Source organism: Clupea harengus, unplaced genomic scaffold, assembly GCF_900700415.2.
Source record: "Clupea harengus unplaced genomic scaffold, Ch_v2.0.2, whole genome shotgun sequence".
Taxonomy (NCBI): domain Eukaryota; kingdom Metazoa; phylum Chordata; class Actinopteri; order Clupeiformes; family Clupeidae; genus Clupea; species Clupea harengus.
In genome coordinates this window covers 29250-42242 of record NW_024879660.1, presented here as the reverse complement: position 1 = coordinate 42242, position 12993 = coordinate 29250, and the positions used below count along the sequence as shown (strand labels likewise).

Below are 12993 nucleotides of genomic sequence, written 5' to 3'. Positions count from 1 at the left end.
TCTGATCTCCACGTGTGAAGAAGTCAATGTGCTGATGGTATTTAGGCAGGACTTTCTTCATGTTGGCTCTGTTGAAATCACCAACAACAATAAAGGCTGCCTCTGGGTGCACATTCTGCAGACCGTTGATAATTTCATACAGTTCATCCAGAGCAGTAGCCTTATCTACTTGGGGGGGATGTAGACTACACTCATAACGACTGCAGTATACTCCCGCGGTAGATAGAAGGGTCTGATTTTTACAGTTAACAGCTCAAGGACTGGAAAGCAGTGAGATGCTAGTACTGCTGTGTCCGTAGCCCAAGAAAAGTTAACCATAACACAGACCCCTCAGCCCCTGCGAATCAGCTGTTCACGCTTGTGTATCATTCCTCCTCTGGTTCAGCTTGTAGGGACTGAGGTTTTGGTTCTTGTTGTTGTCCTCCTGGCTGCCGAGGGCCCCAAGGAGAGAGAAAAGATCAAATATTGGCTCCCATCCAGCTGAGTCCTCTGCTATTTGGTTGGCTGAGATTATGGATTAGTCAGGTAATTCATTGATAGCAGGATAAACAGACATTAGTTATTGGTAATTCATCAAAGTTAAACTAGCAGGAGCTATTATCAGGGTTAGTATGGGAAAGCTAAACTAGCAGGGGCTATTATCAGGGTTAGTATGGGAAATTGATCCTTCAGTACCTACTATCTTAGCAACATTCGTTTTGGCTCACTACATAGACAAGTCTGAATCAAGGACAACAATCTAATATATCCTTAACGGTAGGCTCTGTGTGTGTGTGTGTTAATAGTAGGCTAACGTAGTAGCTAGCTACAATTTTTTACAATTATTTTCAAACTTCTGTCGATAACACATCCACTTTTTCATAACATTTACATTTAGCGACGTACAAGGGAGAGAATATTCAAGCTACGAGCAATAGAACCTGGTGTAACAATAAATACTACTTTACATAAGAAATATAACAAAATTAAATAAAAAAGAAAAAGAAGTGCAGTAATGTAACTAGTCGAAGTGCCAGTTAGGACGATAAGTGCTCTCTGAAGAGTTGGGTCTTCAAAAGCTTCTTAAAGGTAGAGAGGGACGCCCCTGCTCTGGTAGTGCTAGGCAGTTCATTCCACCAACGTGGAACTACAAATTAGAATAGTCTGGACTGCCGTACTTGCACAGACGGCAGAGCCAAACGACGCTCACTGAACGAGCGCAGCATCCTGGGTGTAACATTTGCCCTTACAAGAGCATTTAGGTAGGTGGGAGCAGAACCAGCAAGCACTCTGTAGGCAAGCATAAATGACTTGAACTTAATGCGAGCAGCCACAGGCAGCCAGTGGAGGTCAGTGAGTAGCGGGGTGACGTGTGCCCTTTTCGGTTGGTTGAACACCAGACGCACAGCCGCGTTCTGGATCATCTGTAGTGGTTTCACCACGCAAGCCGGCAGGCCCATTAGGAGGGTGTTGCAGTAAATCAAGGCGGGAACTCAACAAGGTTTGCACCAGCAGCTGGGTAGCATACTGGGTTAGGTACGGCCTGATTTTGCGGATGTTGAATGTGGTCCGTGAAAGTCAGTTGGTCATCAATAATGACCCCGAGGTTTCTTGCTGTTTTGGATGGAACAAGAGATAAGGAGGAGGATAAGGAGGATAAGGATAACTAATGCACAGTGTGCTTCACAAACATGCACCTGAGCACATCAGTTAAGCTTTCGTAAAAATGCACTAATCCATCATAACACTTCATACTTCTCCCAGATGTGACTCATGCTGTCATAGCTATAGAAAACAATCTCGGCGATGAAAACTCAAAATACAATGAACTAAAAAACAGAAACAATTTTAACCTGTTTGTGTCCCTTTGTGTGTTTGTGTCTCTTTGTGTATGTGTGTCTTTATGTTTATGTCTCTTTGTGTGTATGTGTCTCTGTGTGTGTTTGTGTCTCTGTGTGTCTCTTTGTGTGTGTATGTCTCTTTGTGTTTGTGTGTCTCTTTGTCTGTGTGTCTCTTTGTCTGTGTGTCTCTTTGTCTGTGTGTCTGTGTGTGTGTGTCTCTTTATGTGTATGTGTCTCTTTGTGTGTGTCTCTTTGTGTGTGTGTCTCTTTGTGTATGTGTCTTTGTGTGTGTGTGTCTCTTTGTGTGTATGTGTCTCTTTGTGTGTGTGTGTCACTTTGTGTGTGTGTGTCTCTTTGTGTGTGTGTGTCACTTTGTGTGTGTGTGTCTCTTTGTGTGTATGTGTCTCTTTGTGTGTGTTAAAGGTAGGGGATTGTGAGCCAGTTAGAGCAAGTTGGAAACTCAATGGAGGACTCAGGAGGTTAAAGATGTTTAAGAAGATGGGGTTTTTATTTCCCCAAAGATGGCCCAAGGGCAGTAAAAACATTGACAATAATAAATACCAAAACAAAACGTTGCAAAAGGACAAATAAATGGGCATCATAGCCACAATACAAATACGCAAATTAGTAGTCGACTAAATGTATAAAAAGACCACATTAACTGGTCAATGTTACCTCGTTTCCACGGACATAAATGTTAGTAATTGATTAATATATGGTGATGTGTTTCACACTTTACAATAAGGCTCCCTTTTGCCAGTTACAAATGTAAGTAACTGATTAATAAATGATGATGTGTTTCACACTTTACAATAAGGCTCCCTTTTGCCAGTTATAAATGTTAGTAACTGATTAATATATGGTGATGTGTTTCACACTTTACAAAACTCCCTTTGCCAGTTATAAACGTTAGTAACTCATTAGTAAGATCAATGAGTAGTAAGCAGTAACTTCATCTTGGATGATGGATGGATACTTTATTAATCCCGAGGGAAATTTTAGGACATCCAGTAGCATCCAGACACAACATACACAAAGCACATACACATAGGGAGAACACGTTCAAAAAGAGTGGGGTAGTAACCAGTACCGTAACGGAAACACGTGAGCCCCCCCCCCGGCAGAATAACCCTGAGAGCCGGTAAACATTGAGGTGGCCCATTCAAAGCAATGGAACTTTTTGCAACATCCTAAGGAGACGGCGGGTCGGATGAAATCGATTGGCGGGCAGGGCAGGGGCCGGAGTTTGAGACCCCTGCTTTACTGGCTATACTAGCCCCTTGCACTGACTTTGATCTTTTATACTCTCTTAGTTTACTTTTTATCTCTTTGCACTATCCACACAAGCACAAGAACACTTATTTTTGCACTATTCACATAAGCAGAACAAGAACCATCCTGGGCTTCTACACTTTCACTCACAATCATGCATATTGTACCATAGTGTCTCTCTTGTATTTTTTACCACCCCATCCTTTTGAAGATGTTCTCCCTATGTGTATGTGTGTCTGTGAGTTGCTTAAGCTGTTTAAGCTACTGGATGTTCTAAAATTTCTATTTATCTATCTATCATCTATCTATAAAGCACCATGGAAAAATGATGAAATAAATCAACTTAAGAGATCTTGCAGAAGGTCTGAGCGTACATACAGAAAGACCAAGCTACATGTCCGTCTTGATATTTTTAAGGAATATCTTTGTCTTTAATAAAGCAATAAGAAATGTTAGGAAGGATAATTTCTCGAAAATTATATCTATAAATTCTATCAATTATAGGGTGCTCTTTTCAACAATCGACAGCCTTATGAATGCTGCACCCAAAAGTAGATGATAGTCTCTAAACCACTCTCTTTAACCACCTCCAAATGTCAGGAATTTGCAGCATGCTTTAGATATAAGATAACGAACATTAAGATGAATATTGCTCAGGAAATGCAAGATGTCTTGTTTTTTTATCCCCTTCCACTATGCTGTAACAGTATGAGCTTTTTTGCACTGGCTGATACAGAAATGCTGAGCAAAGTAGTGTCACAACTGAAGTCGTCTACATGCCCTCTTGTAGGGCCAATGATTTTCCGTTTAAAAAAAATGCATTTTCCGTTCATATTTGGTGAATTCCGTTTTTTCCCCCCTTTCAGCTCATTTTGTTCACCCTGAGGTAGATTGATGGCTTAAAATGAGTGAATAATATGTGCCCTTCTTAGATTGTTGTTTTCCAGCCATCAACAGAACAGAAGACTAAAAATGTTGTGTTTTAAATGTGATTGGGAAGACGAGCGAGTGAATGTGACTGAATGTGGCTTTAGCGGAGGTGTGTGGGTCAACCGTTAAAAAGGGGGGCGTGGCCGGAGCAGAGTTCAGCGCAGACGTGACATTTTCTCAGTGGTTTTGTTCTTTAATTAATGTTTGTTCATCGTTGCAATCGTTGTTGTGTTTATTTGAAAGAAATATAGCCTTGCAGCCCAAAATACAGGGGAATTTGGGCGATTTGTATGCACAAAATGATGTTTCCGTCTGAAAGTTGCAATTCCGTTTCAAAGGGTACATTCCGCGAATTCCGTCCGTTTTCCGTTATCGCGGAAAATCATTGGCCCTACTCTTGATCCCATTCCAACCATGTTTTCTAAAACCATCTTTAACTCTGTGTCTAAGGACATTCTATCCATTGTAAACTGTTCAATTCAATTCAATTCAATTTTATTTATATAGCGCCATAACAATACAATTGTCTCTAGGCGCTTTACAGAGCCCAGAGCCTGAAACCCCCTTAGTGCAAGCACAACTGTTCCCTGCTTACAGGTATTTTCCCATCAGAACTTAAAACTGCCCTCCTGAAGAAATGCAATTTAGACTCTTCAGTCCCTAACAATTTTAGACCCATCTCCAAACTTCCCTTTTAAGCAAAACTTAAATTGTCTTTAAACAGTTAAATAATTTCCTAGATGCTAACTGTGCCTTTGACACCTTCCAATTTGGTTTTCGTTCGAATCATAGCACAGAAACAGCATTAGTCAAGTTTGGAGTGGATTTCTATTGCTATGGGTATTACCCCTAGCGATACTGATAAAGTGGTACGGATTTGATTGTGAAGCAATGGAAAGAACGCTGGACTAGTAGACCAGTCATGCACTAATATTTTGAAGGCAAATGTGGGGGGGTCCAAACGACTTTTTTTTTTAAGTGAGGGGGACGTGACCCCCTCCCCAAGTTATATTGTGGCGACGCCCATGCAGTCTACAGTCTATTTTCCCACTCCTCTGCACATCTGGTGAGACACCGGGGCAGGGGTGTAGCATGGTTGTGGCGTAAGTTGGTTTTGATGCAAGGGGCTCCTCAACTTTTGATGTTACCCATCTGCCTCTTTTGATACAGTCCGCTACAGAGGTATGCCCCCTGTTTTGAAATATTTCTTTGTCAAATGATAGTTTGCATAGTAATAATCATTTTATATAGATGCCTTGTAATTTTATCTTACTGGGTGATGCATAGACGATGACAATTGTTTTTCATTGGAGCAGGAGCTGGACGCAGGTCGCTCGCTCGCTTTTATGTGGGAATCAGTAGGCAATAACTTGGTATGGGAAACCTTACACATTCACACAGCCTCCATTCCCTTCCTTTTACACACTCTTACACACCAACAGAATGATCTCTGTCTTTTTGTGACCTTCTCTGACTCTTGAAAAGTACTTGATAGGTCATTATTTGATCATGAAACAGGAATATCTTTGGTATGGGTCTGTAATTGAACAGGTAGCTTGAATTTCCTGCTGGGCATTGCTGCCTGACGCACCTCCTCCGGTGCCTGTGGATCAGCTGCAGGGTCGTCAGCCAGGAACCACCATTCACAGACGTTTCGCTCCTTTAATCCTGGAACGTCTCCTGGTGGCAGAGCAGTGACGGGGACGTCTCCCTGTCACCCCCTGCAGCTGGTATCTGGGTTAGGTGTTCTTTCCCCAGCCCTTTCCCCTCCTCCTTAGCCACAGCCAAAAGCTGCCCTTCTCCGCCTCCTCCGCCAGTTCTTTTGTTACTTTCTTAAGCTTTCCTCCTGTCACGCCTGCGTCCCTTAGTAGGCGTGTGGTTGACTGCCCCACAAAGCCTCGGCATCCAACCTCCACTGGGTAGATGGTGGTCTTCCAGCCAGCTTCCCTGCACTCCGCAGCCAGGTCCGAGTACTTGGTCTTCTTTCGTTCGAAAGCGGCCTTGAAAGCGCCACTATGTCAGGTTGGAGAGACGTGGTGGTGATTTTGCTGGGGAACTGGAGCTGCCTGCCAAGATCTACTCGCATGTTCCACTCCTGGTCGGAGGAAAAGAGCTTTGGTGTTGCTTTTGGCCTGGTGCTTCTTCTTCCTCCGCCCTCCCTGACAAAGTTGATGTGGTGTTCCGTTGGTGGGAGACATCCCCTGCTTTCCCGTCTGCGCCCCTCCAGCACCTCAGCTAGCTTTGTCAGGACCTGGTCATGGCGCCATCTGTAGCGTCCCTGCGAAAGCGCGATCTTACAGCCCGACAGGATGTGCCGGAGGCTTGCGTTGGGAGTGTTACAGAGTGGGCAGACTTCCTCGTTTCCGAACCACTGGTGGAGGTTCCGAGGACGGGGAAGCGTGTCATATGTTGACCTGATGAGGAAGCCGAGCCTCGCTTGAGGGATCTTCCACAAGACTGACCAACTTATCTTCCGGTCGACAACCCCCTCCCAGGTTGTCCAGCTTCCTTGTCGGCTCTGGGACACAGCCTTGATCTTATAGTGCTCTTCCTCCGTCCTTATCACCTCTGACACCACCATCTCCTTTCTCTCTTTCCGGTTGGCCTTAGACCAAAAACGTGGTGCCTCTCCCCAGTCTAGTCCTGCCCTTCCTGCCTGGACCCTGCCCACGATTTCTTGGTGTTGCAGCCTGCCAACTGCTCGGTCGACTTCAGTTTGGGCATCCCACTTCCTGCCAGTACGGACCTTGACGCCTGCGTTTCTTTCTAACTGACTGATCGGTGGACTCTCTTAATTCAAGAAGCAGCCTGGTCTTTTCCTGCTTGTAGCCCAAACTGATGGATTGTAGTGGCAGCTGCAAGGTGTTCTTCCCAAAGAGGCCAGTGTCAGAGAAGCACCTTGGTAGCCCCAGCCACTTTCGGATGAATGAGTTGGCTTTCCCATCCATCTTGGTTGTTGTAGATGAGGGAATCTCACTCATCTTCAGTGGCCACATTATCCTTCTGTAGAGTGTGAACTGGTAGATCCACACCTTGTACTTCCCCGGGAGCTGGCTTTGGTCGATCTTTGCCAGGCTTTCTGAGAGTTGCTTCAACACAGCTCTACCCATTTGCTTGTCGGAGAGCTCTGATGTGTACTCTCTACCTAAGCTTCTGATGGGATGCTCAGACAGAAGTGGGATTTTCTCGCCCCCTGCAACAAAGATGGTGCTGTCATTTCTGACTCCCCTTCTGAGGGACAGGCTGCGGGACTTGGCAGGCTTGATTTTCATTCTTGCCCAGGACATCAGCTCGTCCATCCTTTTCAGCAGTCTAGATGTGCAGGGTGCTGTCTGAAGGAGGCTTGTGACATCGTCCATGTAGCTCCTCAGTGGAGGTAGCTTCTGTCCGGATGGTAGTTTAATCCCTCCCACAGTCTGTCTTGCTCCGATGAGGATGATCTCGAAGGCTGCCACAAACATAATTGGAGAAATGGCACACCCCATGGCGATTCCCACCTCTAGTTGTTGCCACCCGGTGATGAAGTCCTGTAGGGCAAAGCACATCTGCAGATCCTTGAAATAGTTTGCCACCAAGTTCTTAATACAGGAGGGCATGTGGAAAAACTCCATGGCATAGCTGATCAGCTGATGTGGCACTGACCCATAGGCGTTGGCGAGGTCGAGCCAGATGACATGCAGGTCCGTCTTCTCGCGCTTGGCCTTTTGGATCTGTTCCCAGATCATCGAAGAGTGTTCTACACAGCCTGGGAAGCCTGGGACTCCTGCTTTCTGGCAGCTGGTGTCAATGTAGTTGTTCTCCATCAGGTAGTTGGTCATCCTTTTGGCCAGCACAGAGAAGAAGATCTTCCCTTCAACGTTGAGCAGGGCGATGCTCCTGAATTGGCCGATGTTTTTGGAGTTCTCTTCTTTGGGGATGAAGACTGCTACCGCTCTTTGCCACTCAGACGGAATGCATCGCTTTTTCCAGACAGTTCTCATGAGGTACCATAGCAGCTCTCGCACCTTGGGGCAGTCTTGGTATGAGTGCAATAGGTTTAGTCATGTTTAATGTCTAGTTGTCTCTGTTGATGAATAGTTCCCATTTGGGTATAGCGCTGGCCACTTAATATCAGGTCTGAACAGGGGCACTGTTACTGGATACAACCATTTAATATATTTCAACAACTGTTAAAGTATAGTCATTGTGTATCTTTATTGGTTTTATTATTCCTCTGAAAATATGGCTGGACTTGGCTGAAAATGCACAAAAGTCAATTTAAAACTTTCTGTACCTAAAGACTACACCAACAAAAGAGTGTGTGTTGTCTCTTTTAGAATAATTGGTTCTCAAGGTTTGCATGTTCTCTAAAAGTGCAGTAATTTGCTCTTCAATAATCACTTCTTTAAATTAAGTACTAACTGGAATATATTAGGGCTGCCGCGATTAGTCGACGTCATCGATATTTTAAATCGACGCCAAAATAAATATAAATATATATATATATTTTTTTATCTACGCATATTTTTTTTACCTTTTCGATTTCTAAAACACTTCAATTCATTATAACAAATGTGCTTTCCGCAAGTTAACTGTATGAAAGACTCTCTGTTGATAGTGACGTTGCCTAGCAACGCGGTTGAGTGCTTAAATCATCATTGTTTCCTTGTTTTTTTGCAAACTTACTTGGCCAATAAAACCTGATTCTGATTCTGATGTATGTGAGGCATTGTGTGCGTACCTTATGAAAGTAAGGGTTTTCATGAAGTCATAGATTGTGTATTTGGGCTACATGCGATTAGCATGCTAAGCGGAGATTTAGTTCTGTTCTGTTCTTATGTTGATTCGATGTAATAAGGATGGGTTCATCCTGTTAAGATTTCGACTGGATGAGATATGAAAGAGATCCATGTTGCGTAGTGTAATGCCTACTATGATATGTATCTAGTAATATTAGTTGTGTAATTGTTATCGTGTAGCAATAACTCATGTTAATGTAATTCAGTGCAGTGCTGATTAGTCCCTATTCTCATTGCAGACCACACACATATGTACGATCACACGCATCTTCATGTAATGGAAATTGATGAATGCACATTAAAGGTAGATAAAGAAGACTGCTTTGGTAATCGTAGGTGTTTTAACAGACTAGAACCAACAATTACAGTCTTTAACCTCATTAACATTAACATGTCACCATGCTGAGCCTCTACAATGTAACGTAAAAGTTGACGCTAGCGGATTTATGATTGCTAACTAATATGAACACTAGCGCTAGTTAGAACGTACAGTATTTGAGATTATTTTTAGCCTATGTTATGAGTTGATAGTGATGACTAGGCATGATGTTAAGGAGCAAAAAATGCACCAAGATCTCATGTCATGCACTCCTAATTTCTCCCTCTCGCACGCGTTGTCAAAATAAAACTGAAATTAAATGGTCAATTAGATTTTTTGGAGGAAAATTAATCGTTTAGATTAATCGACTAATCGGTAAAATAGTCGACAGATTAATCGATAGAAAAATAGTCGTTAGTGGCAGCCCTAGAATATGTATCTGTCAATTTGCACATATGCTATATGCTGTGGCAGGTGACCATTCCGGGGATGAGTGGGTTCCATACAGATGATTTTCATCCTCACTGGACATTGGTGATCTGGCCAGGTGTGAGGTCGCACCATCTGGTGGATTCTCATGGTCACTCATTTTTCATCTCATCATCAACGAGTCAGATCAGGTTTGACGTTACTGTGACAATGAAAATAAGAAAAACTTTTCCGTTGATTCTTCTAGCAACAATATCAGTATCAACAATTGTATTGTTTCGGTCTATATAAAGATACCACTCTAATTGTACGAAACATTATCTATCCTCGTACCTATGTTAATTCCTCAGAACGCATTGTCTGCAAGTATAAGACGTAAATAAGATGTAATTACTTTCAGTAGGCTACATTATAATTTGTAAGATAGATTTTAGTAATTTCTGTAATTTCTCTGATTATCTGTGCATCAATCATCCTGCTGCCATGAAATGTGATAGCATAAGCTTCTTCAATGAAACGACACTGAAGACCTCAAGAGACTTTATTCTACTTTTATTCTAGACTATTATCTAATCGGATTGTAATGCGATATCGTAATTATAAAACACATTTTTGTATTACTTTCAGTTTTAATCAGTTTCATCAATAAACCTGGATATGGACAAACAAAGCTGACTTCAGTCAGTTCTTTTATTGCCACAAGCGGCACACTGCAACACACACGTGTATTTTATGGAGGCGACACAGGACACACACATGCAGGCCTGAGGTCGCTGTGAAATGTACGCTCTGCATTTCACCTGTCCCGGACCGTCCTTCCTCCAGGAGCAGTGGGCAGCTTCTCAGCGGGGAGCAAGTGAACCTTCCGTCTCGGTCACGGACGGACAGGAGAATGTTCTGTTTTCGCATGTTTTTTTCTGTTGGGGTTCTTATTGGAGGAAACCGCTTGTGAACACGGGGAGAACATGCAAACTCCACATAGAAAGGCCCGGGAGATAGCCCACCTGAGCACTGAAGGTCTGGGGAGGACCTGCCCCCAGAGCCAACAGCGGCCTATGCGGGAATCGAACCCATGACCTTCTTGGTGTGAGGCGGCAGTGCAAGCACCTGAGCCACCGTGCTTACTTTAAGCTGCTTCTTCAGGTTGGAGGTGGAGTATTTGGACGCTGAAAGGAGGTTGGTTGCTGGCAAGCAGAGGTTGCACTGCACAGTTATATTACGTTCTCCCTTCTCTTTCTTTTACGTGAAATGCTGTTTGAATTTCCAGGATAGAAAAGCATTCCTGCCCTGGCTCTGTTGTGCCGGCTCTGGCACCTGCTCCTGTTCCGACTCCATTAGCAGCTACTGATCACGCAAATAGCTCATTTTTATTCGTTTTCATGTTGGGCTTCTGGGAAATGCATCAAGTTGCCTTAATTTATTTAGAGAGTGAATAAACTTGTGAAACAGAGAAGTACCGTCATGTAATCCATTGATTTCAACAATGTAACTGTATTCTGAATACCATCTATTTAAATTGCAACTGTAACGGAATACAGTTACTCATAATTTGTATTCTAAATACGTAACGCCGGTACATGTATTCCGTTACTCCCCAACACCGGGTACTGCTACAGTTGTTATGGCAACTGGTAAGTATATATCAGTGTAGTAGCTAGTCTACTCCCGTCATGAACTGCATTACCACTCGTTTGATCTACGTGAGGAAATATAGAAACCCATGGCCAAGTAAACACAACATTAACTTTAGGTTGTATACATGGTATTAAAAATGTAAACATAATTTAAGTTTAATCAAAATTAATTTGCCTTCTCGCTGGAAGAAGACCACTCGTGAATAACTCACAATTGTAACCATAGTAACATGTCACAACATTCGATAATGTTCAGTTTTGGTACTGGAACCGGTAGAAATGCAGGCCGGTGCTGAAAGGCACCAGCACCAGCTCCAGCACTGGCACGGCCTTGGTGGAAATGAGGTATGAGAGAGCTCTTAAGACTTACGTCTTGTAAAATGGCAACTCTCCCGACAGAATGAAGAACCACATTTAAATCGGGCCTAAGCACGCCCCTACAATTGGCACTGTTACGAGCCAGCTCAAGGCACGAAACAAGAAGGGGAGGCCACGCAGAATTTAGGTTAGTGATAAATAATAATAATAATAATATATTTATTAATGATTTTACAAGTTTATATAGTTATTTAATAATTATAGCAAACGTGTGGTGAAGATCAGTGTTGTGGAGAGAAACAAAAGATGTACTGTAAAGTCAATTAACTGGTAATATAAACAAACGACGACGATAATCCAAAACCAACGACAACGACAACGACAATCCCAAAACCAATTCACTATCCAAATCCAACGATAATCAAAATCCAACGACCAATCCAACGCTCTCCCGACTGCCATCTGATCAGGGCTTCTGTAGCCCAACCAATCATGGGTTACACCTGGGGTACACCTGCTTCCCATTACCTGCTAATGAAACAGAGACAGAACAGATATGCAAATATCCTGGGGCGGGGCCTAGACCCGCCAGGGTCGTAACAGCACAAACCAAAATACAATTATAGGGGTGTCTCAGGCACGTGAAACCATGAAGCTTTAACAGCTACTAAACTAAATTCCACATAGCTGGAAAATTGCACAGTAACATAAGTAAAAAAAAATTTTACACAAACCAACAGAAGACACGACACGGTTAGACAAACAATATGACATTGATGTGAGATTTTAAACTAAATAAACAGAACATTTAACAAAAGACAATTTATGGTGTGGTTATTTAAACTGTAGAGGTGTAATGGTTGACGAAAGTGCTTGCAACATTCACCGTTGATGGGAAAAACGTCATCACCAGCAACGGGAATCACGGAAGTTGAATGATGAATGATCGGGTTAACAAACATAACAACGGTATATGGACACTGATAACAGACATGCAACACATAAAGGCAAACATTTGCACCTGCTTACATGTCTATATATGTATTACTGCTGTGACGGTCGCCATGCGTACCGTCACAGTGTGTATGTGTCTCTTTGTGTGTCTGTCTCTTTGTGTGTGTGTCTCTGTGTGTGTGTGTGTCTCTGTCTCTGTGTCTATTTGTGTGTGTGTCTCTTTGTGTGTATGTCACTTTGTGTGTGTCTGTGTGTGTGTTTACGTTAAGGGAAGTTTGAACATTATTCCCAGCATGCTCTCTGATATGTGATGATAATGTGGTTGCCAGGGCGATGAGAAACACGACACCTGGATCTTCTGTCTGGCCGTTCTACTCAGCAGCACTCTGGTCTACAACAGCTTGGGCATCATCGACAACAACGCCCTGGAGAAACTGCAGTATCCTTTCACACACACACACACAGACACACAGACACACACACACACACACACACACACACACAGACACACAGACACACACACACACACACACACACAC

General features: G+C 43.1%; 1 protein-coding gene across 1 annotated transcript in view; it reads left to right on the top strand.

Annotated features, from left to right (window-relative positions):
• LOC122129491 (guanylate-binding protein 1-like) overlaps positions 1 to 12993 on the top strand; it is a gene marked incomplete at its 3' end in the record, with an annotated part of 45958 nt that overhangs the window by 8355 nt on the left and 24610 nt on the right. The window contains exon 4 of the mRNA XM_042704414.1: positions 12784 to 12893. Within this exon, the coding sequence (XP_042560348.1) occupies positions 12784 to 12893 (110 nt within the window). The remainder of the gene's footprint in view (positions 1 to 12783; positions 12894 to 12993) is intronic.